At 33.6% G+C, this 24,639-nt stretch overlaps 1 protein-coding gene and 1 long non-coding RNA gene across 2 annotated transcripts; one reads left to right on the plus strand and one right to left on the minus strand.

Moving 5' to 3' along the window:
* The first annotated feature begins 2,843 nt into the window (after positions 1 to 2,843).
* LOC138336951 (uncharacterized) lies at positions 2,844 to 6,081 on the plus strand. Its single transcript, XR_011210490.1, has 4 exons — positions 2,844 to 2,927; positions 4,874 to 4,960; positions 5,598 to 5,672; positions 6,003 to 6,081. It is a non-coding gene; the product is annotated as an uncharacterized lncRNA (long non-coding RNA).
* LOC138336950 (palmitoyltransferase ZDHHC16B-like) lies at positions 5,169 to 23,806 on the minus strand. Its single transcript, XM_069286589.1, has 9 exons — positions 23,743 to 23,806; positions 21,883 to 22,301; positions 20,770 to 20,961; positions 19,867 to 19,978; positions 19,239 to 19,372; positions 19,029 to 19,097; positions 17,932 to 18,150; positions 16,430 to 16,513; positions 5,169 to 8,752 (listed from the first exon to the last, which is right to left on the minus strand). Exons 2-9 carry the CDS (start codon positions 22,075 to 22,077, stop codon positions 8,642 to 8,644), a joined length of 1,116 nt encoding a protein of 371 aa, XP_069142690.1. The 5' UTR covers positions 22,078 to 22,301; positions 23,743 to 23,806; the 3' UTR covers positions 5,169 to 8,641.
* Between the last annotated feature and the right edge of the window lie 833 nt (positions 23,807 to 24,639).

The raw sequence follows: 24,639 nt of genomic DNA on the forward strand, positions 1-24,639 counted from the left end.
AACCACGTGGCAAACTTCATGTGCCATATCATCATACACTATACACTTGTAAGTGTGTCATTTGGTTGTTTCGTCCCCAGTAAGACAAAGTGCTGTAACATTAAAAGATAGTGTATTACTTTAAATAGTCTGTTTCGTGATGATTTGAATTGAGATTTTTTTTCGAATCGGGTCGAAACGATTTGTGTACACATTACCGATTGTTCAATAAACCTTTACCAGGATCTTGTTAATATTGCTTAAGATACAATAAAAATATAATATTAACAAATTCAAAGCGGGTTCAATTCAAAATAGCTATGGTTACTTTGAGCATTCCTAGCTCCAGTTGCTACATCATACTTACATACTTACTATGCTTTTGACTTTGATCAATTGGCGTCAGTATTTATCATTAACACGAATCTCTTATCTTTGGAGAGTTAACTTCGCACCATGTATATTGTATATTTCATATTCCAAAGATACATACTCTATATATCTGGTGATTAATAAATACATTTATATTACTGCAGATATTTTCTGGACGCATAGAAGTACATTTTTGTTTATGTATATCATGGATATATCGTATTTTTATATGTTTGTATATCTATTGTGTATAGGAATATAAGCTACGAATATGTGAGCAAGTTTCTAGCTGGAGAAAAGACCACTCATTGATACCGAACTTTATTCAAGTGATTTACATGTAGTTATTACGGCAATGTTCGATAAAATACCCCGATTTGGAGCCCCGTGTATACATTTCACGCGGGGTGTCCAACATATACGTGTGCACGAGGTATTTTTATGTATGGGAATCAAACCCGTTATATTATAAGAATTCTTTTCTAATTATGAATGCACGTATGTAATAATCCTCATTAGAAATAAACCAAATAAAGTACGTTTCATCAGGAAACACAAATAAAACAAGATACCCAGAGGGCCTGTATCGCTCACCTGGTTATTGTAATGTCAAGTAAGGTTCTGAATACAGGATCATTGTTTCTTTCCTGAAGGAATTTAACGATTTACCTCTAATTTACCTATTGGGACCCATTCGTTCTGCTCCAGGGGGTCAGAGCCAAAATGTATAAAATTTATGTTCCACTTCCCCAAAGGATGTTTCTGGAGAACTTTGGTTACATTCCATGCAGCACTCTATGACTAGTAGCGATTTAAAGGATTTACCTCTATTTCCCCCAATAGGCCCCGCCCCTCCTGTCACCAAGGGGTCAGAGCCAAAATTTGCTATGTTCCCCTTCCCCAAGGGATAATTCTGGCCAAATTTGATTACATTCCATGCAGAACTCTATGACATGTACCGATTTAAAGGATTTATCTCGGTTTCCCCTATTGGGCCCCGCCCCTTCTGCCTCCGAGGGGTCAGTGCCAAAATGTATACAAACTCTGTTCCCCTCCCTCCAAGGATGTTTCTGGCCAATTTTGGTTACATTCCATGCATAACACAATGACTAGTAGCGATTAAAAAGGATTTACCTCTATTTCCCCTATTGAGCCAGGCCCCTCCTGCCCCAAGGGGTCAGAGCCAAAATTTATACAAACTCTGTGCCCTTACTCCAAGGATGTTTCTAGCCAAATTTGGTTACAGTCCATGCAGAACTCTCTAATAGAAATAAAGAATTGCCGAGTGGAAGAAAATAATAATTAATACATGGTATTATACAGGATTCCTAGTGATGATTTTTTGCTTTATTCTTTTTGTTTTTCAACAACGGTAAACTAGCTAGAAGAAAGGCGAGTGACTTAACCACTTCACTACCCGATCACTCATTAGCCGTGAAGGAACAAAAAATATATGTCCGTTTGCCTAATGATAAATAATGACAGGAGACATATAGAATACATCATTCTTCGGATATGGTGCAATGTGTTGTAACTATGACAAACCAATAACTACCCAACGGTATTTAACTATATAATTTTATCAGGCAATAAATGCATGCCATCTTGTCTCACCTGGTGACAGGTTGTTGATCTCTTTTCTATAAATTGGTCGCTTTCTTCACTCCTCATCCGAAGAGCTATTCAACATTGACTCCATACAACGTCAGCGGTGTAGCGTTTACTTTAAAGATGAATAGGTGTATTCTTGTGTTGCTGCTTGTTGCCATTTCAATGGTAGCGTCCAAAGACCTCGGAGGTAAGTAAACATATCACAATCCGTTGTCCACTGCCATCATGCGCTTTCATTTCGATGAGTCACAAACTACTGTAAATCTCCTAAATTTTATTTCTAGCGATTTCTGCCTGGCCATGAAATACACAATCGCACGCAAAAAAAGTTGTTCTGCAGTACTAAAATATATATTCAAGCTGTAGAATATCACAAGGAATATTTGTGATAAAACGCGTAGTGCTATGAAAATACGTTTACTCATAAGACAATTGTATTATTAAGTCGTATTTTTGTGAGCATAACGTCATATTTCTTTACAAAAATACGACGTCGTCTTCGCGCACAAACTATTGACGTAACAATTAATTTACTTCATCGACGGAATTTCGCGATCAAATCAATGAATTGGCTGGTACGAGGATTGTCATAAGAACTTACATATATTATATGCTTCATATTTTATTTTCGTCATCGTCAGTGACCCACGGTTGATTGCAATACACTACGCGAATGCTACACTTGTGATAAGTACTAGTGTAGCGAAGTCTAGTGCAATCAACCGTGGGTCAAGGACGATGTGTTTTCGTATGCTGTGAAATAATGGATGTAAAAACAACTAAAGAGTACCATTTCGGTTGAATGGTAGTAAACATTGCAAGAAATATATCTGTTTATATCTCATTAGATTCGCCAACGGCACTCATAGCATTTATTTTTTATAGTCAATGATGATACTGTGTGTAATTACTCTTGAGTGTATTTTTTCAGGAGACATTACAGGGGTTAACTCTGGAGCTCGAGGGTGAGTTATGTTTGAAAGTGTCTCGTTCTATATTTAAGAGGAGGAAGGTTGTATAAAGATAATAGATCACTTGACTGGAAAATTAAAACCAATCGGACATTATCCTGAAATCGACACATGTAAAATATCTATCAGGATATGTACGATATCTTATTCTATTATCAATAATAAAATAATGCCAATTCAAGACTCCGGCTTCAGTTCACAATACAATTCTAAATTATTCTGGAACTGAATGATGTAATTTATCAAAATGGCATTTATTATCATAATAATTGACGGATATACAAACATTATCCACTTTATCATCAAGACTTCGTAAAGAAAATCCCAAAGATGGAGATCAATTAACGCAACAATATAGCTGGACAGACTGGACAACTGACCACACTGCGTGGTTGTATCCATGTAAACCAGTGTATTTCGAGTGCAAAATATATTCATGAGATTTAGTGGCTGCAAAATAAAGATTTACAGAAGATATAAAGAAGCCAGTTTGAAAGAAAAAAGGGTCCTCATGCACATTTTTGTACTTCATTTTAGAAAATTTTCCGCTGTGCGGCGCGTTTCCTAAAACGTTCAAGAACATCATGTTCAAACCTTAGATAATGAAAATTCAATACACACGAACTAGACTAAAAATGTCCATCAAGGGATTATACTATTTTAAAAAATGCTTCTTAAAAGGTTAATTTGTTTATATGTCTTCAATTCATTATTATTTTGCATTACACAACAATGTGCCGATGGTTTTGGGTTGATCAGATCGAGCATGGTAATGTATGACGAACTCACAATTATCATTTCTAAATGCAGGTAACTTTAAATCGAAAAATTACCGTGTAAGGAACGCTTTAAAATCACCAAAATACATTATAAAACTCATCTCAGCCATTTCAAATCGTAATATTTTTTCTCGGGAAGACCCCCGTAGCCCCCTAACAACAAAATCTTGCGCATCAAAATACATTTTTCCCGGGGACAACTTAGGACCCCCAAAACAACAAAATCTCACGCCTTCGGTACTCGCAAATTCATCAAATGCGTCGTAAAACTCATGTCAGCCATTCTAAATCTTATTTTTCCCCGAGGAGGGAGACCCCCTAACACAAAAATCTATCGCCTTCGGCGCGCGCAAATTCAAGGAAAGCATCGTAAAACTCATGTCAGCCATTCTAAATCATAATATTTGTTTTCGGGGGGAGACCACCGGACCCCCCGCCCAAACACCAAACACCAAAATCCCGCGCCTTCGGCGCTGGCAAATTCAACAAAATGCGTCGTAAAACTCATCTCTGCCATTTTAATTCGTAAAATTTTGTTATAAGGGAGTCCCCCCGGAACCCCTAACACCAAAATCTCGCGCCTTCGGCGCTCGTAAAATCTTTACCATAATATTTTTCCAGGGGATACCCTTTATTTGCGTATTCATTTATTTCCTGTTAGCGACGCCACTGCCTATAGAAGTGTACAAGGTACAAGGATTATGTGTGATGATATGATGATATATGAAACAAGTACATGTATATCAATTACCTCCTGTGGGTACGGGGGTTATGAAATATAGAGGACCTTTTGCTTCGGCGATCGCTACATTAAATTTCACGCAGTACACTTCAATACATGTGAAAATTTAATCTCCGAGACCACATGAGGAAAACATGAAGAAATATTTAACATCATTTTAATTGCTTATCTTTATCATTGGATTACGCATATTATTTCACTTGAGATACATGCAGTATGTTTTCAGGTAACGAATCTTTGTCGCAACGAATATTTGAAGGTTGATGATCACCTACGGTTAATGTATATATTCCTCTTATAAATGTCAAACAGTGGTATGAAGTCTCCCTATAAATGTTAAGTTATTAAAATGTCGCGAATTATTGTTTTATATTAATTGTTGTAAGATTCCATAACAAGAACAGCTTTTCATTTTATAGGTACTTGTCTTACAATTATGTAGAATGGTGTTGGAACCGATGTTTTCAAATGAAGCTGGAACCACCGTGTTTCCCGAAATGTATGAGGTAAATCTGCAGTGAAATTATCATTGATCAGGCATAGCTTGTTTGAAAAGGCGTTGAACTGATTTCAATAATCTTGAAACTGGCAAATGTTGAATGGCTCCAGTATATAATCATTAATTTCTAAGAACACGAATAAGATACAATTATGAGATATATGTTTTTCATATTTATATATATTTTTTCATTTCTAAATCAACGTAAGCTTCACTGTTCGATAATAACAAGTAAAAAATAATACATATAATCTATATTGAAAAACAAAACAAATATAATAACATTTTATAGTACCAGTATATAGTATTACATTTGCGAGCGCCAAAAGCAGAAAACATATGTACAAAAGCAGTAAAAGAGTGTATACATTTTATTAAAGTTCGTGACTTTTCGTCCGGAACATATTCGCGAAGGTTTATTTCGCAAATCAATTTTGCAACCTTTAAATATACATGCAAAACCAGGATTTTTGAGGTTGTTCGCAATGTATTAAATTTCGCGAAGTTTGGAGAATCCTCACATTTAGTGAAACTGAAACACCAAGAATATTAGCACATATACAGTAAAAAAATGTGTCATCATGCAAATATTACATTAAGCGGACTAGATATTGAAAAAAACATTCCTTTTTTTTCATTGACAGGTATAAAATGAAAATGAGAGAGTGTATGCGAAGATCTGGTGGAAAGATCGAGCATTTGACTGCTTGTCAATTAAGGTAAATATACTGTCAAATAAGCATTTATCAAGCAATATATTGTGTAAAATGACATCGAGTTCACTTTAATTTATTAAAACCGACAAACGATGAATGGCTCAAGAATATGATAATTCATTTCCAATTTAAAAAATAAGATCCCATTAAGAGGGATGTGTTGTTCGCCACTTTTAAAATTTTCTTTTCATAAGTAAATTATGGTAATGCGAAGCCATTAATTGTCCGATAATTACAAGTGACATATATACATGTATTATGTATATAGTAAAACCAATAGTATTCTATCTTTGTAGTACATATATTTATAAATATGTAAATTATATTTTACAGGGAAATAAGAAAACGAGATGCACAAGAGCAGTAAAAGTATTGTGTGACAGTATCCAGATAATAAAATTCTATCATAAGACTACCGTTTTTGTGTGTTTTTGGCATTGTTAGTGTGAAACTCTCAGCACGAAGCGACCATATAAAGCTCAAGTATTTAATGCCTGAAAAGAGCACAACATATCCTCAGAAATTTGACTTCAATTTCAGATTTGTTTCAAGGCATCATTAATTGACCTCAATTTCAGGACATTTTTGGGGTGAAAATGACTTGAAGATACATGTAGTTTGCCTGTGTACGGCAGGGAAAAATAATAATATATGATAACAGCTTAATATGCTATAGGACAAATGATTATTATCAGCATATAATGACCTACATATCTATATTAATGTAATTAAACAGGTTAGAACATTGTAACCAATATATACTGTACATACAATTACCATAATAATTGAAAGTTTACATACACCAGCTGCATCATATCAATGCAATTAGGGAAGCCTATGTGGACTGAGCATGATATCCCATAACTGTGTATGTTTCACAATGACACAATCATGTGATAAACTCCATAAAAATAGATTATTGTTTATATGTTTACATACACCAATGTTTTAACACCTAAAATGCCTCTCATTGGTCATTTCAAACCTATCTTGATTCTGATTGGCTTTTAACTTTGGACAACATTGTATAATGCTTTTCTACAATGCATTCACAATTATTATTATTATTCAAAGAATTAACAGCAGAATATTTCCTCTCTATTAGGGCACTAAATGTTATAGAGCAAAGATAGAGTTAAATTTATGGGATAAACAAGTTCCCCAACGTGTGATTGTTATTTATCATGATTATCTGAATTCTCGTTAGAAGTTAAAACTTGTGACTTTTCAAAAACTATTTCAAGGCTGACAAACATGGTAAACAACAGCCACTTGTTGGTAAACTTCTAAATCACTAGTATATAATAATTCCAAAATTCTCCAGAAACGTTCAGGAAGAGAACTTTTAAAAATTACATTGATTTTAGCAAGCTGTATATTAATATACCTCTCAAATCTTAAATATCTAATAAATGCTTCCAATTTCGCACTTGGTAACCCATAAAAAATATTATTGCCACAACATACAAGTTCTAATATTCATATATAGAAAACAAGGGTCTAATGGGCCTGAATCGCTCACCTACTACCTGGTAATCTTGGTGCATGATTTTTATAAAGACGGAAGAGTCAATTACATAGTCTACGTAAACATTGTCTGGAGTTATTGTTTTAAAGAAGGAACCACTTGGTAGTCCTTCATCACAGCAAGCTACAGAACCAATAACAGGTCTCTAGGCCCCTTAGTTACATGTATTAATAAGAAGTCATTTAAAAAGTACGTATTAGGCCTATTAGACCCCTGTGACCTGAAATAGAGTCCATAGTCATTCATTTAAACAAACTTTAATTTGTAGCCCTTTGTCCGAACATGTCACAAGCCTTATAAATATCAGGGTCTAGGTTTTCAGTTATTGACAAGAAAATTTGAGCCTATTTGACCTGTGACCTTGAATGTTCATTTTATATTGGTAAAGGTCATTCATTTAAACAAACATGGTAGCCCTTTATCTCAGCATGCTATAAGCCCAATATCTGATTCCAATTTCTTAATACAAACTTGAATCTAATCAATTACTTTTACTTCTGTTACATACTGTTTCTAGGCTTTCAACTTTTAGAGAAAAAGTTGTTTAAAGGGAATTGACGACAAATAGACGTCACACTACAGCATAAGCTCACGTGCTGTTTGAGCTAAAGATTTGGAATGCTTGTGTAGTGCAAGTAAAGGAAGTTTGAAAATCCTGATATGATTGAATTATGACTGTAAAATACAAAATGGTCAAGTAAATTGCTTTTCAAAAGACAAATTAACACATACTTTCATATGAACACAATCAATCGTTTATACCTTGAACCTTACAATTTAAACCATACACAAGAACAGTTAATATATAAATATCTCTATAAACTGACTGAGGACAATCTTCATATTCATCTATAAATATTCACTATTCACTACATATTGACAGGGTAGATATTCGTTATCCAACATCAATGAAAAAAAATTACAGAGGACTAATGTATGCAGGCACTCCCTGTTGCTCAATCCATTTTCTACATGTACTTTGAAGCAAAATTTGATGAAATTGAACTTAAAACGAAAAAGAACCTCACATTATTGATCTAAACAAACTATACAGTTTCTATTTATTACTATTTTCCTGATCTGTTAGTCTGATTCTAGAGCAGGTCATTCAAAACATGAAGTGAGTGAATACTGTACAATATCAGTACACTGTTAATAATCTTTGGAAAAAAGTTTCAAACTTGAGTATTGCTCCATTTCAGTTTCCCTAGATTCGTTATTCAGATTTATGTTGCCAATCCTGTATTTCAAAGTACATTCATCTCCACTTTTTTATCCTGCATCTCTAAAGAATAATTTTACTACCCATACCCACGAGAAATAGCTAACAAACATTCTTGACCCAACCAAAACAAAAATAGAAAGATTTTATGTTTGATGGAGGTGCTGGGCTATTAAATACATTAGTGAGACAAATATGAAGGAATCCTCAGTCAAGTTTATGTCATAAAAGTTGGAGGAGCTTTTCCCCGCGGTATATCTCATGAGGCCATGTCAGGCCGTCCCCTGTAGGTGGATGGCTGGAGGGAAACAGTATGTGTCTAATGAAGGACCTGTCAAGGAGATATGAGCAAAATATTAAATTGATAACCACGTACTGTCTAGACAATCAAATAGTTCTTTCTCTTTGGACAACAATATTGTATTCATACCTCTAGAGTAAAATTTATCACTATTAACAACATAACTACCACAAAGGTCTCCATGTAACTTTGTAGGATGTTCAGTGTCAGTTCTATATATGACGGCAGGCTATATGTAATAATTAAGACTTTATAGGATGTTCAGTGTCAGTTCTATATATGATGGCAGGCTATATGTAATAATTAAGACTTTGTATGATGTTCAGTGTCAGTTCTATATATGATGGCAGGCTATATGTTATAATTAAGACTTTGTATGATGTTCAGTGTCAGTCCTATATGTGATGGCAGGCTATATGTAATAATTAAGACTTTGTATGATGTTCAGTGTCAGTCCTATATGTGATGCAGGCTATATGTAATAATTAAGACTTTGTATGATGTTCAGTATCAGTCCTATATATGATGGCAGGCTATATGTAATAATTAAGACTTTGTATGATGTTCAGTGTCAGTCCTATATATTTATGATGGCAGGCTATATATGAGTAATAATAATAAGACTTTGTATGATGTTCAGTGTCAGTCCTATATATGATGGCAGGCTATATGTAATAATTAAGACTTTGTATGATGTTCAGTGTCAGTCCTATATATGATGACAGGCTATATGTAATAATTAAGACTTTGTATGATGTTCAGTGTCAGTCCTATATATGATGGCAGGCTATATGTAATAATTAAGACTTTGTATGATGTTCAGTATCAGTCCTATATATGATGGCAGGCTATATGTAATAATTAAGACTTTGTATGATGTTCAGTGTCAGTCCTATATGTGATGGCAGGCTATATGTAATAATTAAGACTTTGTATGATGTTCAGTGTCAGTCCTATATATGATGACAGGCTATATGTAATAATTAAGACTTTGTATGATGTTCAGTGTCAGTCCTATATATGATGGCAGGCTATATGTAATAATTAAGACTTTGTATGATGTTCAGTGTCAGTCCTATATACGATGGCAGGCTATATGTAATAATTAAGACTTTGTATGATGTTCAGTGTCAGTCCTATATATGATGACAGGCTATATGTAATAATTAAGACTTTGTATGATGTTCAGTGTCAGTCCTATATATGATGGCAGGCTATATGTAATAATTAAGACTTTGTATGATGTTCAGTGTCAGTCCTATATATGATGGCAGGCTATATGTAATAATTAAGACTTTGTATGATGTTCAGTGTCAGTCCTATATATGATGACAGGCTATATGTAATAATTAAGACTTTGTATGATGTTCAGTATCAGTCCTATATGTGATGGCAGGCTATATGTAATAATTAAGACTTTGTATGATGTTCAGTGTCAGTCCTATATATGATGGCAGGCTATATGTAATAATTAAGACTTTGTATGATGTTCAGTGTCAGTCCTATATGTGATGACAGGCTATATGTAATAATTAAGACTTTGTATGATGTTCAGTGTCAGTCCTATATATGATGGCAGGCTATATGTAATAATTAAGACTTTGTATGATGTTCAGTGTCAGTCCTATATATGATGACAGGCTATATGTAATAATTAAGACTTTGTATGATGTTCAGTGTCAGTCCTATATATGATGACAGGCTATATGTAATAATTAAGACTTTGTATGATGTTCAGTGTCAGTCCTATATGTGATGACAGGCTATATGTAATAATTAAGACTTTGTATGATGTTCAGTGTCAGTCCTATATATGATGGCAGGCTATATGTAATAATTAAGACTTTGTATGATGTTCAGTGTCAGTCCTATATGTGATGGCAGGCTATATGTAATAATTAAGACTTTGTATGATGTTCAGTGTCAGTCCTATATGTGATGACAGGCTATATGTAATAATTAAGACTTTGTATGATGTTCAGTGTCAGTCCTATATATGATGACAGGCTATATGTAATAATTAAGACTTTGTATGATGTTCAGTGTCAGTCCTATATATGATGGCAGGCTATATGTAATAATTAAGACTTTGTATGATGTTCAGTGTCAGTCCTATATATGATGGCAGGCTATATGTAATAATTAAGACTTTGTATGATGTTCAGTGTCAGTCCTATATATGATGGCAGGCTATATGTAATAATTAAGACTTTGTATGATGTTCAGTGTCAGTCCTATATATGATGCAGGCTATATGTAATAATTAAGACTTTGTATGATGTTCAGTGTCAGTCCTATATATGATGGCAGGCTATATGTAATAATTAAGACTTTGTATGATGTTCAGTGTCAGTCCTATATATGATGGCAGGCTATATGTAATAATTAAGACTTTGTATGATGTTCAGTGTCAGTCCTATATATGATGGCAGGCTATATGTAATAATTAAGACTTTGTATGATGTTCAGTGTCAGTCCTATATATGATGGCAGGCTATATGTAATAATTAAGACTTTGTATGATGTTCAGTGTCAGTCCTATATATGATGGCAGGCTATATGTAATAATTAAGACTTTGTATGATGTTCAGTGTCAGTCCTATATGTGATGACAGGCTATATGTAATAATTAAGACTTTGTATGATGTTCAGTGTCAGTCCTATATATGATGACAGGCTATATGTAATAATTAAGACTTTGTATGATGTTCAGTGTCAGTCCTATATATATGATGGACAGGCTATATGTAATAATTAAGACTTTGTATGATGTTCAGTGTCAGTCCTATATGTGATGGCAGGCTATATGTAATAATTAAGACTTTGTATGATGTTCAGTGTCAGTCCTATTATGATGCAGGTATATGTAATAATTAAGACTTTGTATGATGTTCAGTGTCAGTCTATATGATGCAATATATGTAATAATTAAGACTTTGTATGATGTTCAGTGTCAGTCCTATATATGATGGCAGGCTATATGTAATAATTAAGACTTTGTATGATGTTCAGTGTCAGTCCTATATATGATGGCAGGCTATATGTAATAATTAAGACTTTGTATGATGTTCAGTGTCAGTCCTATATATGATGGCAGGCTATATGTAATAATTAAGACTTTGTATGATGTTCAGTGTCAGTCCTATATACGATGGCAGGCTATATGTAATAATTAAGACTTTGTATGATGTTCAGTGTCAGTCCTATATGTGATGGCAGGCTATATGTAATAATTAAGACTTTGTATGATGTTCAGTGTCAGTCCTATATATATGATGGCAGGCTATATGTAATAATTAAGACTTTGTATGATGTTCAGTGTCAGTCCTATATATTGATGGCAGGCTATATGTAATAATTAAGACTTTGTATGTATGTTCAGTGTCAGTCCTATATATGATGGCAGGCTATATGTAATAATTAAGACTTTGTATGATGTTCAGTGTCAGTCCTATATATGATGGCAGGCTATATGTAATAATTAAGACTTTGTATGATGTTCAGTGTCAGTCCTATATATGATGGCAGGCTATATGTAATAATTAAGACTTTGTATGATGTTCAGTGTCAGTCCTATATATGATGGCAGGCTATATGTAATAATTAAGACTTTGTATGATGTTCAGTGTCAGTCCTATATATGATGGCAGGCTATATGTAATAATTAAGACTTTGTATGATGTTCAGTGTCAGTCCTATATATGATGGCAGGCTATATGTAATAATTAAGACTTTGTATGATGTTCAGTGTCAGTCCTATATATGATGGCAGGCTATATGTAATAATTAAGACTTTGTATGATGTTCAGTGTCAGTCCTATATATGATGGCAGGCTATATGTAATAATTAAGACTTTGTATGATGTTCAGTGTCAGTCCTATATATGATGGCAGGCTATATGTAATAATTAAGACTTTGTATGATGTTCAGTGTCAGTCCTATATATGATGGCAGGCTATATGTAATAATTAAGACTTTGTATGATGTTCAGTGTCAGTCCTATATGTGATGGCAGGCTATATGTAATAATTAAGACTTTGTATGATGTTCAGTGTCAGTCCTATATATGATGGCAGGCTATATGTAATAATTAAGACTTTGTATGATGTTCAGTGTCAGTCCTATATATGATGGCAGGCTATATGTAATAATTAAGACTTTGTATGATGTTCAGTGTCAGTCCTATATATGATGGCAGGCTATATGTAATAATTAAGACTTTGTATGATGTTCAGTGTCAGTCCTATATGTGATGGCAGGCTATATGTAATAATTAAGACTTTGTATGATGTTCAGTGTCAGTCCTATATATGATGGCAGGCTATATGTAATAATTAAGACTTTGTATGATGTTCAGTGTCAGTCCTATATATGTGATGGCAGGCTATATGTAATAATTAAGACTTTGTATGATGTTCAGTGTCAGTCCTATATATGATGGCAGGCTATATGTAATAATTAAGACTTTGTATGATGTTCAGTGTCAGTCCTATATATGATGGCAGGCTATATGTAATAATTAAGACTTTGTATGATGTTCAGTGTCAGTCCTATATGTGATGGCAGGCTATATGTAATAATTAAGACTTTGTAGGATGTTCAGTGTCAGTCCTATATATGATGGCAGGCTATATGTAATAATTAAGACTTTGTATGATGTTCAGTGTCAGTCCTATATATGATGGCAGGCTATATGTAATAATTAAGACTTTGTATGATGTTCAGTGTCAGTCCTATATATGATGGCAGGCTATATGTAATAATTAAGACTTTGTATGATGTTCAGTATCAGTCCTATATATGATGGCAGGCTATATGTAATAATTAAGACTTTGTATGATGTTCAGTGTCAGTCCTATATATGATGGCAGGCTATATGTAATAATTAAGACTTTGTATGATGTTCAGTGTCAGTCCTATATATGATGGCAGGCTATATGTAATAATTAAGACTTTGTATATGATGTTCAGTATCAGATCAGCTATATAAGTATGATTTCATGGCAGGCTATATGTAATAATTAAGACTTTGTATGATGTTCAGTGTCAGTCCTATATATGATGGCAGGCTATATGTAATAATTAAGACTTTGTATGATGTTCAGTGTCAGTCCTATATATGATGGCAGGCTATATGTAATAATTAAGACTTTGTATGATGTTCAGTGTCAGTCCTATATACGATGGCAGGCTATATGTAATAATTAAGACTTTGTATGATGTTCAGTGTCAGTCCTATATATGATGACAGGCTATATGTAATAATTAAGACTTTGTATGATGTTCAGTGTCAGTCCTATATATGATGGCAGGCTATATGTAATAATTAAGACTTTGTATGATGTTCAGTGTCAGTCCTATATATGATGACAGGCTATATGTAATAATTAAGACTTTGTATGATGTTCAGTGTCAGTCCTATATGTGATGACAGGCTATATGTAATAATTAAGACTTTGTATGATGTTCAGTGTCAGTCCTATATATGATGGCAGGCTATATGTAATAATTAAGACTTTGTATGATGTTCAGTGTCAGTCTATATAGTGGCAGGCTATATGTAATATAAGACTTTGTATGAGTTCAGTGCGTCTATATATGTATATGTAATAATTAAGACTTTGTATGATGTTCAGTGTCAGTCCTATATGTGATGGCAGGCTATATGTAATAATTAAGACTTTGTATGATGTTCAGTGTCAGTCCTATATATGTGATGGCAGGCTATATGTAATAATTAAGACTTTGTATGATGTTCAGTGTCAGTCCTTATGTGAGCAGCTTGAATAATAAATTGTATGATGTCAGTCAGTCCTATATGTGATGGCAGGCTATATGTAATAATTAAGACTTTGTATGATGTTCAGTGTCAGTCCTATATGTGATGCAGGCTATATGTAATAATTAAGACTTTGTATGATGTTCAGTGTCAGTCCTATATATGATGGCAGGCTATATGTAATAATTAAGACTTTGTATGATGTTCAGTGTCAGTCCTATATGTGATGGCAGGCTATATGTAATAATTAAGACTTTGTATGATGTTCAGTGTCAGTCCTATATATGATGGCAGGCTATATGTAATAATTAAGACTTTGTATGATGTTCAGTGTCAGTCCTATATATGATGGCAGGCTATATGTAATAATTAAGACTTTGTATGATGTTCAGTGTCAGTCCTATATATGATGGCAGGCTATATGTAATAATTAAGACTTTGTATGATGTTCAGTGTCAGTCCTATATATGATGGCAGGCTATATGTAATAATTAAGACTTTGTATGATGTTCAGTGTCAGTCCTATATATGATGGCAGGCTATATGTAATAATTAAGACTTTGTATGATGTTCAGTGTCAGTCCTATATGTGATGACAGGCTATATGTAATAATTAAGACTTTGTATGATGTTCAGTGTCAGTCCTATATATGATGGCAGGCTATATGTAATAATTAAGACTTTGTATGATGTTCAGTGTCAGTCCTATATATGATGGCAGGCTATATGTAATAATTAAGACTTTGTATGATGTTCAGTGTCAGTCCTATATATGATGGCAGGCTATATGTAATAATTAAGACATTTTGTATGATGTTCAGTGTCAGTCCTATATGTGATGGCAGGCTATATGTAATAATTAAGACTTTGTATGATGTTCAGTGTCAGTCCTATATATGATGGCAGGCTATATGTAATAATTAAGACTTTGTATGATGTTCAGTGTCAGTCCTATATATGATGGCAGGCTATATGTAATAATTAAGACTTTGTATGATGTTCAGTGTCAGTCCTATATACGATGGCAGGCTATATGTAATAATTAAGACTTTGTATGATGTTCAGTGTCAGTCCTATATATGATGGCAGGCTATATGTAATAATTAAGACTTTGTATGATGTTCAGTGTCAGTCCTATATGATGGCAGGCTATATGTAATAATTAAGACTTTGTATGATGTTCAGTGTCAGTCCTATATAGATGGCAGGCTATATGTAATAATTAAGACTTTGTATGATGTTCAGTGTCAGTCCTATATATGATGGCAGGCTATATGTAATAATTAAGACTTTGTATGATGTTCAGTATGATGGTGGGCTATATGTAATAATTCAGACTTTGTATGATGTTCAGTGTCAGTCCTATATACGATGGCAGGCTATATGTAATAATTAAGACTTTGTATGATGTTCAGTGTCAGTCCTATATATGATGGCAGGCTATATGTAATAATTAAGACTTTGTATGATGTTCAGTGTCAGTCCTATATATGATGGCAGGCTATATGTAATAATTAAGACTTTGTATGATGTTCAGTGTCAGTCCTATATTATGATGGCAGGCTATATGTAATAATTAAGACTTTGTATGATGTTCAGTGTCAGTCCTATATATGATGGCAGGCTATATGTAATAATTAAGACTTTGTATGATGTTCAGTGTCAGTCCTATATATGATGGCAGGCTATATGTAATAATTAAGACTATTTGTATGATGTTCAGTGTCAGTCCTATATATGATGGCAGGCTATATGTAATAATTAAGACTTTGTATGATGTTCAGTGTCAGTCCTATATGTGATGGCAGGCTATATGTAATAATTAAGACTTTGTATGATATGTCAGTCTTTATGTGATGGCAGGCTATATGTAATAATTAATGACTTTGTCAAATTATCTGTTACAGTTGTGCTCTATATAACTATAATGTTACAACCTGCCGGTTCTTTTTCAATTCCAAAGAAAATCCTCCAATTTTCAATAAAGCCGAAATCGTATGGATTTCTAAATGCCTGAAATAAATTTGATGAGTCTGTACATATAAAATTATATATAAACATTTTAGACATATACATGACTACAAGTATATGACAAAACGTTTTTGAAATTCAATTCCAATCGAGATAACTTCCTTATTGATACAAACTTAATCAAGTTGGACAAATACATGTTACACATTACATAATAACCAATAATAAGTATTGAAGTATATATCTAAACTTCATTTATTTTACATCGATTCTGAAATAAGTTATGCAACTTATGCAAATCACTTTCGATGGCCCGGATGAAAGCACGCAAGGACCAGGGTCTAATCGTATAGGTGACTCCTGACCTTCTCACATCAGTCCTGGGGATCGAATCCCAGCCGGCTAGAAGTAAGGCGAGTGACTTAACCACTACACCAACCGATCATCCATGGAAGTATGTTTTAACTAGTCTATATTCAATTTTTGGGAAACGTTCCATTACAAAACACTTAACAAAATATTTTACCTAGCAGATAAAGATACACAACTACTACCTAGATACACAACTAATATGCAGATACACAACTTATACCCAGATACAAAACTAATAACTAGTTAAACAACTTATACCAAGATACAAAACTAATAACCAGATACAAAACTAATAACCAGATACAAAACTAATAACCAGATACAAAACTAATAACCAGATACCCAATACACAAACTATACCAAGATACACAAACTAATAACCAGATACAAAACTAATACCAGATACAAAACTAATAACCAGATACACAACTAATACCAAGATACACACCAACCACCCATATACACAACTAATACCAAGATACACAACTAATAACCAGATACAAAACTAATACCCAGATACACATCTAATACCAAGATACACAACTAATACCAAGATACACACCAACCACCCATATACACAACTAATACCAAGATACACAACTAATAACCAGATACAAAACTAATACCCAGATACACATCTAATACCAAGATACACAACTAATACCAAGATACACACCAACCACCCATATACACAACTAATACCAAGATACACAACTAATAACCAGATACACAACTAATAACCAGATACAAAACTAATACCCAGATACACATATAATACCCAGATACAAATCTAATACCCAGATACACAACTAATACCCACATATACAACTAATACCCACATATACAACTAAAACCCACATATACAACTAATACCCAGTTACACATTTCCCCAGATACACAACTTATACACTGATTCACAACTTATATCCAGATACAAAACTAATACCTGGTAGATACACAACTCATACCTGGTAGATACACTTCTAATACCCAGATACACAGCTAATGCACAGATACACAAAGAATACCCGGATACACATCTAAATTGATAGAGGACTTGGTCCATCGTTACAAACAACCTTACTTACTATTCCCTGTTTTCTGAGTCGTTCCCTTTCCTTTTTGTTGATGTGAATCTCAATGTTAGTCTCACCCCGACTTATCATCCTGAAATGCCACAGGATAAGACCAAGGATAGCTATTGCCACGGCTGAACACACCAGGAACTCAAATATCACTGCCAGGTGGTAGTTCTGATGCTCGTGGCTCACCTCCAAGTTGTAGTTATTTTGAGCGGTTGGAGTTGTCTACAAAATTGAAATTTACAATTATATAAATCTTAAATGTATAAGTACAGAACACGCTTGATAATCCGAGCACTAATGTGTCCACAGGGACCTGGCACGAAAATTTTTAACCAACAGTATACACACATATATATATCATATAATATGTATATATGTATACTGTTAGTTTAAAAAAATTGTGCCAGGTTCCTGTGAATGTGCCCCTAGTTTAAACCTTTTGGATTGTTATTCCAGAAAGCTGGATTACATCTTCATAATAAATAGAATCAAATCTAGTCCCTGATACCGGTATGTCTATGAATTGTGAGCTTTTTGGAATACAGTACGTACAATGAATGTATATGTTTGTTGCCAAAACTGTTGTTACAAAATCAAATCATGACCTGTGATTAATAAAGAAATAGTTGTATTAAATGTAATTGATTCAGTGATATGATATGCTAAAGTATACTAGAAAATGTTATTGACATATAAATAAAGTACATTACAATGATAAATGGAATTTCTTATGATATAATAAAGTAGATAAAGGGAGACAACTACAAATGTAGAAGCATGCACTATTGTCAGTAACAACTGAAATTAATGTAAATCACAATCCAGGAATATATTCAAAAGAATTTGGAAAGAGTATGGGAAGGCAAAAATGATTTTGGTTATGTCACAAATTCCTTTCACCAATTATTGAAACAAAATTTCTTGGGGGCCGTGGGATATCCAAATTTAAGGCTGTATCATCCCCTCAAGTGCTCTACCTACTCTACACCACAGAGGGCAAATAAAACTAATTAAGGACTTATTACTAAATGTCTTTCTAAAAGGAATGTGAAATATTCTGTATTGCAAGTTTCTGCCACTCTAAGCATACATGTACTTACTGATAATGTTTTGTTGATCACATCATAGGCCAAGTTTAATGGGTAAAGAACAGCTGGGAAGGGATAGGGCTGTTAATAAAACAAGAAGCCAGTTTAAATACATAATTCAGATGGAAATCAAATATTCAAACATCATAATTATTCACAAGGGGTTGATTATCAAAACGTGGGTCAAGTATAATATAATTGTCTTTATAAATCTATACTCACTGTTTTACCATAGAAATGTTCGATAAAAACATCATATCCAGTAAAACTAACATATAATGCCCCAATGAACATATAACAGCAGAAAAGGAAGAAGAATCGATGTGTGTAAAACCCCACACAGTTGTTCAGCCAGGCTGAAGTGAGGATTAAGGAAGTTTATCTACAAAATTCAATGCTTACATATAAAGTTTCTAGTACTTGAATGTTATGGAAAGCAACAACTATACATGTACATATAATATACTTTGAATATTCAAAGTCTGATAATTATAATAATAAATGTACAGCTAGTAATATAGACATGCATTAGGTATAGAGAGAAAATATTTTTTTGTCAGATTATTTTATTGATTTCAGATAAAAAAGGAGAATTTTGACTCCATCTATGACATACATATGTTACACTTTGTATTTGTGATAAGCCTTTCTTCAAGCCATTACTTTTGTAAGTATATACGGGCATAAAAAAGTCCATATCGCTAAAAGAAATTAGTGATCTTTTTAGTTTAGATAAAAAAATTGTGGATGACAAATGAAGATTTATGTTCCTCTGGGGAAGACTTATTTGATAGCGTATCAATATCGAGCTATAGTGGAGTTTAGACCAGTGAAGCCTTGTGAAGGATACGACAATGATGATCCATCTTCAGTATACACCGATCACAAACACTACAGTGATGTGTGCGCGGAGGTTTGGGTGAGATACACTTCCTACAGATAGAAACGGTCTCAGGAACTTCCTATTGAAAATAACAAACAACATACAGGGTGGTTATTAAAATGGCTATCAAATGGAACTGAACCTTGCGAAAATCAAATATTGATTTACCAATCAAGACATAATTTAGGCTCTTTTAAGTTCAAGACTAGACCGGTCGGATTCCATTATGGAATTTCAGGGAACCAGTAATTGAGTTTGTATACCACGAAGTATGTACAGTACAGTATATGAAATAATGAATCCACAAAACCAATGTGTTGATATACAATGTAAATGTACAGTGTTACTTGTCTAAACGGGATGTCATCGGGACCAGTATATTTATATATATACTTTAAACATGGACATTGTCATGATTTTTTAATTTTCAATTAGTAAAACTTTCACAGTGTTGTTATTTTCGTGAAAATTATTAATTTCAATTTTTAACAACACAAAACATTATGCAAGGGGAAAATTTTCGCGGTCAAGCGACCTTTGTGTAATCAGCGTAAATTTCCCCCTCACGTTGATTTCCACGTTTACATTATTTGAACAGGTTTCTGGATTAAACAGGTTTCAATTATATAAATAAAGAAGGAAATGCCTTGCAATTATGCTGAAATAGAGATGAATCCAGATTAATCAAGGGCCAATTAAACAAGTTATAACTGTACTTGCAATCAAAATAGATTAACGCAAAAAGCAGTAAAATATTATTACCATTAAAATGTGTACATTTTTTGTATGTACATTAAAAATTACATTATTAAAAATTATTAAAAAATGATATTTACCTATGACATGTGTTAAAATGAACTATTTACTAACCATAGGTGGAGTTCCAGGGTTGGTAAAGGCAGCCATGATATAGTTAAAGACAATGTTTATAAGTAGCCAGTGACCAAACACCAGGTGGAATATGGTACGACTTGTACTCTGGGCGTACACGTGGGGGAGTAAACAGGTATAGAATATAGCTACTACAGATGTGGTCAGGAAGATCACCATTGTCATAAAAATCTGAAACAGCATTCAATGGAAGATTAAGTAATATTTGGAAGAAGCTTTTGATTATCTCAGTATCACATGTTAATTGTTCTGATCAGTACATTTTTAACACATGTTGATATAAGTAATTTGAACCAAATGTTTTACAAACTTACATGCACATATACTATGGAGGAAAGCTGCAGTACTCTGAGAAAACCCATCAACCTACAGTCAGTGCTTGTCTTGTACACTGCTCAATGTGGGTTTTAGACCCAGATGTGGAATAATCTAGTTTATTGATACAACTTAACCACTAAGCCATCCTAACCAGATGGTTACAAGACCTCACAGCTAGGTCATGATCATGGTCTGTGGTTCTTCTTCATTCCAGCTTTTTCCTACCTCCTTATTACAGTTTACAACCAATACAGAGTAAATGCAATAGCTAATAACATCATCTCTGCAGATTTATCAAGTACCTTTTATTATATATATAATGCAATTTTCAAGTGCTTTGTTAACATACTGTGTTATTTTTTCTAAACATTTTCCTCAGGGCGGATAGTTTGGCACTGTATAGTAATGATATTGAATGTTACAAAATTACAACCAGTAATCATTTTATGTGTGACATTCCAGTGACTAGTAGCATGTGCACCCTGTCATCTTCATCACACAAATTAAAGGTAAGGAAAGAATATTGAGATTGAGTCATTTCCACCAATTACAATGCTAAAGCACAATTAGTGTTGTATTCTGAGCAGTGCCCAAAGTTATCAATGAGCATTGATCTTTGACTTTCATTTCAAAGACTACTAGTTTGGCTACTAATGCTGCCTGTTCATGTGACTGGTGAAGGTTTACACTTTGTACTTGTCATTGAACCTTCACACATAACATTGTCACTGGTTCCATAATTTATAATATCATTAATTACAAATCAATACTTACCGGTCCTAAGTACTTGGCAAATTTATCTACAAACCAAAAGATTGGTTCAAGAGATGTTTCCAGAGCTACAGAAAATGATGTGAAGTGGTTGTAATACAATGTCAAATGAAGAAGCTTTATCCAGGAAATAAACATCACCATGATTCTTTTGAGTCTCCAAGGAAGCTCCCAGATCTTCCATTGAATTCTGGCCATGTCAGTCACAATTTGTTATATTTCTGGAATGCCCTTACTACATTTATATCAGGTTGAGATGCTTTAGAATAGGTTTACATACAGTATACTTTTGTATAGTGTTATATGGAGGTAAAATGGTCTGAAGTTTATCAGTGGCATACATTTACACCAGTACATCTTCTAGATATGTACAACAAAGTTAGTTGTTACTTCACTCAAGGGTAACATTTGTTCCTCAAAACCTGAAAAACATGAAAATATAATATAAGCACCAGAGGGTCCTATTTTTTATTGTTGTGCACATTAAAAAAATAATTAGATAGAAAGCTAGCTAGGACATATTTTGACTCAGACTCAGGCCCAGAATCAGGGCCATTGGAACTGAAAGAATATGATAAATACAAATATATGTAGATGTAAGATTAATTGCAAGATGTCCTTTATATTTTTAAATATTATATAACGTAAATATAAATATAATGTAGGACAGACTCTCATAAACACTCACATTCTTTCCCTGTACCATACAAGATTGGAATGATGTTGATTGACATATATGTACATGTACTTCAATTCCCCAAGACCTAATTGTGTGAAATTATCTTTTTATATAAATATTTCCATGTATTTATGATGTAGTACCTAGTAGACCCACTAATCATAAGCGCCTCTTGTCCTTGTCCTTGTTGAGGCCTCTTAATATACCATGAATGCAATTTAAATTATCTTTACCTCAACTTATACGCAGAGTGAATGTTTGATTTATTTTCTTATTTGATTGATAAGGTTCACTGTTTGCAATAATTTCAAGATAAATTCTTTATCTAGATTTGGTTTTATTAAATTCCCCTATCTATTTAATTCTTATGTGCTCAGGGCATTTGTTGAGTGAAATATAGTACATGTACATGCATTTTTTCGCATAAACAATAAGAAATGAATATATGACATGTATACAGTATATATCTAAAGTAGGAAAGGAGGGAGGAGTGTACATGTACATCCTATATATATCCCCATCCTCGATACTTCAGGGGTTCCGATCACTTATGATATCTACATCCTTGGACTATCTCATAGTGAAATTGAAGGCAGCTCAGCGGAAAACATTTGACCAATCACAGGGCAGCAAAGATTCCCTTTGACGACTACAGTGAGAGCGACGCCCAATATCAAAGCAACACAGTCAACAACAGTGTACCGTTATACGGCTCATTTGATGTACATCAAATGACTAAATTACCTGTTCTGTTGCTTCGAATTTTACTATGATATAGTCCAGGGGTGGAGAGATCGTAAGTGATCGGAACCCCTAGAATATCAAGGATGATATATCTCTAATATTCCTATCTGTGATTAAAATGTCCAAACCATAACTAAAATACATTTACGTGTGCAAATAATTTTAAAGATTAGCACATATATCTATATACTTCTACTGCGGGTTGGCCCACAGTAACATGTGACGATGATCATGACGATAACGTGAACTATACTGTAAATGTAACGTTATCTACATTTAACGTTAACGTGTTACACGTGTGCTGATTGGTTGTAAAATATAATTTGGCATGACCCATTAAAATTGTCTATTTATTGGTGTATTAGAAATTAACAACATAAATCGTACGGATACTCACCCAGAAAATATGTGTGTGCAAGGAGGCGAAAATATATACGCACCATTATAAGTACTCGGAATGTGCAAGTAGAAAATCATGGATACAACATCCGGAAGTGATTACAGCTAACTAATTAAAAAAAGTGATGGAAAGGATTACACGGAAACGAAAAACAACAGTGTCTATAAGTAACGAATTAAAGTGTAACATCAGGTTTTTACATTTATAAATGGTTTATATGGTTTTTATCTTCAGCAAGACGTGTACAGTACTAGTAGCTCTAACATGTTAACGAAATTGGTGTGGTGTATTTTTTTCATACTCATGAATCAAGATGAGCTTTCATATGTAATTTAACACGTGTATTTAAATATAATTTATATTGGAGTATATATGTAGGTACTATCTAACATTCTATGTCCGTTTTGTGTGTTTTATGTCCTTGTCAGACGGTATTTTCTTATATCAGACGAACGTTATTTCCGAACACCTTTTCGTATTTAGAATATCCTTTAACGCATGCGTGTAGCTCATTTCCGCGCAAAATCAAAAACATAAACAATGAACAGGTGTTTTTAGGCCAAAATGTTCTGAAAAGCTGTCAGAGTGATGCTCGAATGCAATTCTAACAGTATATCCGTTCATTTCACCATCATCATGTTTTCGTCTGCGGGAAAAAGGAAGTATCCGTTTATGCATCAAGAAATCTGTCACCAAGCAGCGAACGTTCAGCACCGCATACTGGTGGATTCTCAATACTTTTCACCGGTCAGTAAACTGATTTGTTTGAAATATTCCTATGCTTTATAGTAGACAGTTTACGTATGTGTATGTAAACTTGCGTGTAATATGTTTTAAAATTAATATCCAAGTTCACATGGTTGTGATCGATATGAACATTATCTGATTGCAGTACTAGTGTTACACTATATTTTAATCACGCGCACATGTATTGTAC

Source organism: Argopecten irradians, chromosome 12 (genome assembly GCF_041381155.1).
Source record: "Argopecten irradians isolate NY chromosome 12, Ai_NY, whole genome shotgun sequence".
Taxonomy (NCBI): domain Eukaryota; kingdom Metazoa; phylum Mollusca; class Bivalvia; order Pectinida; family Pectinidae; genus Argopecten; species Argopecten irradians.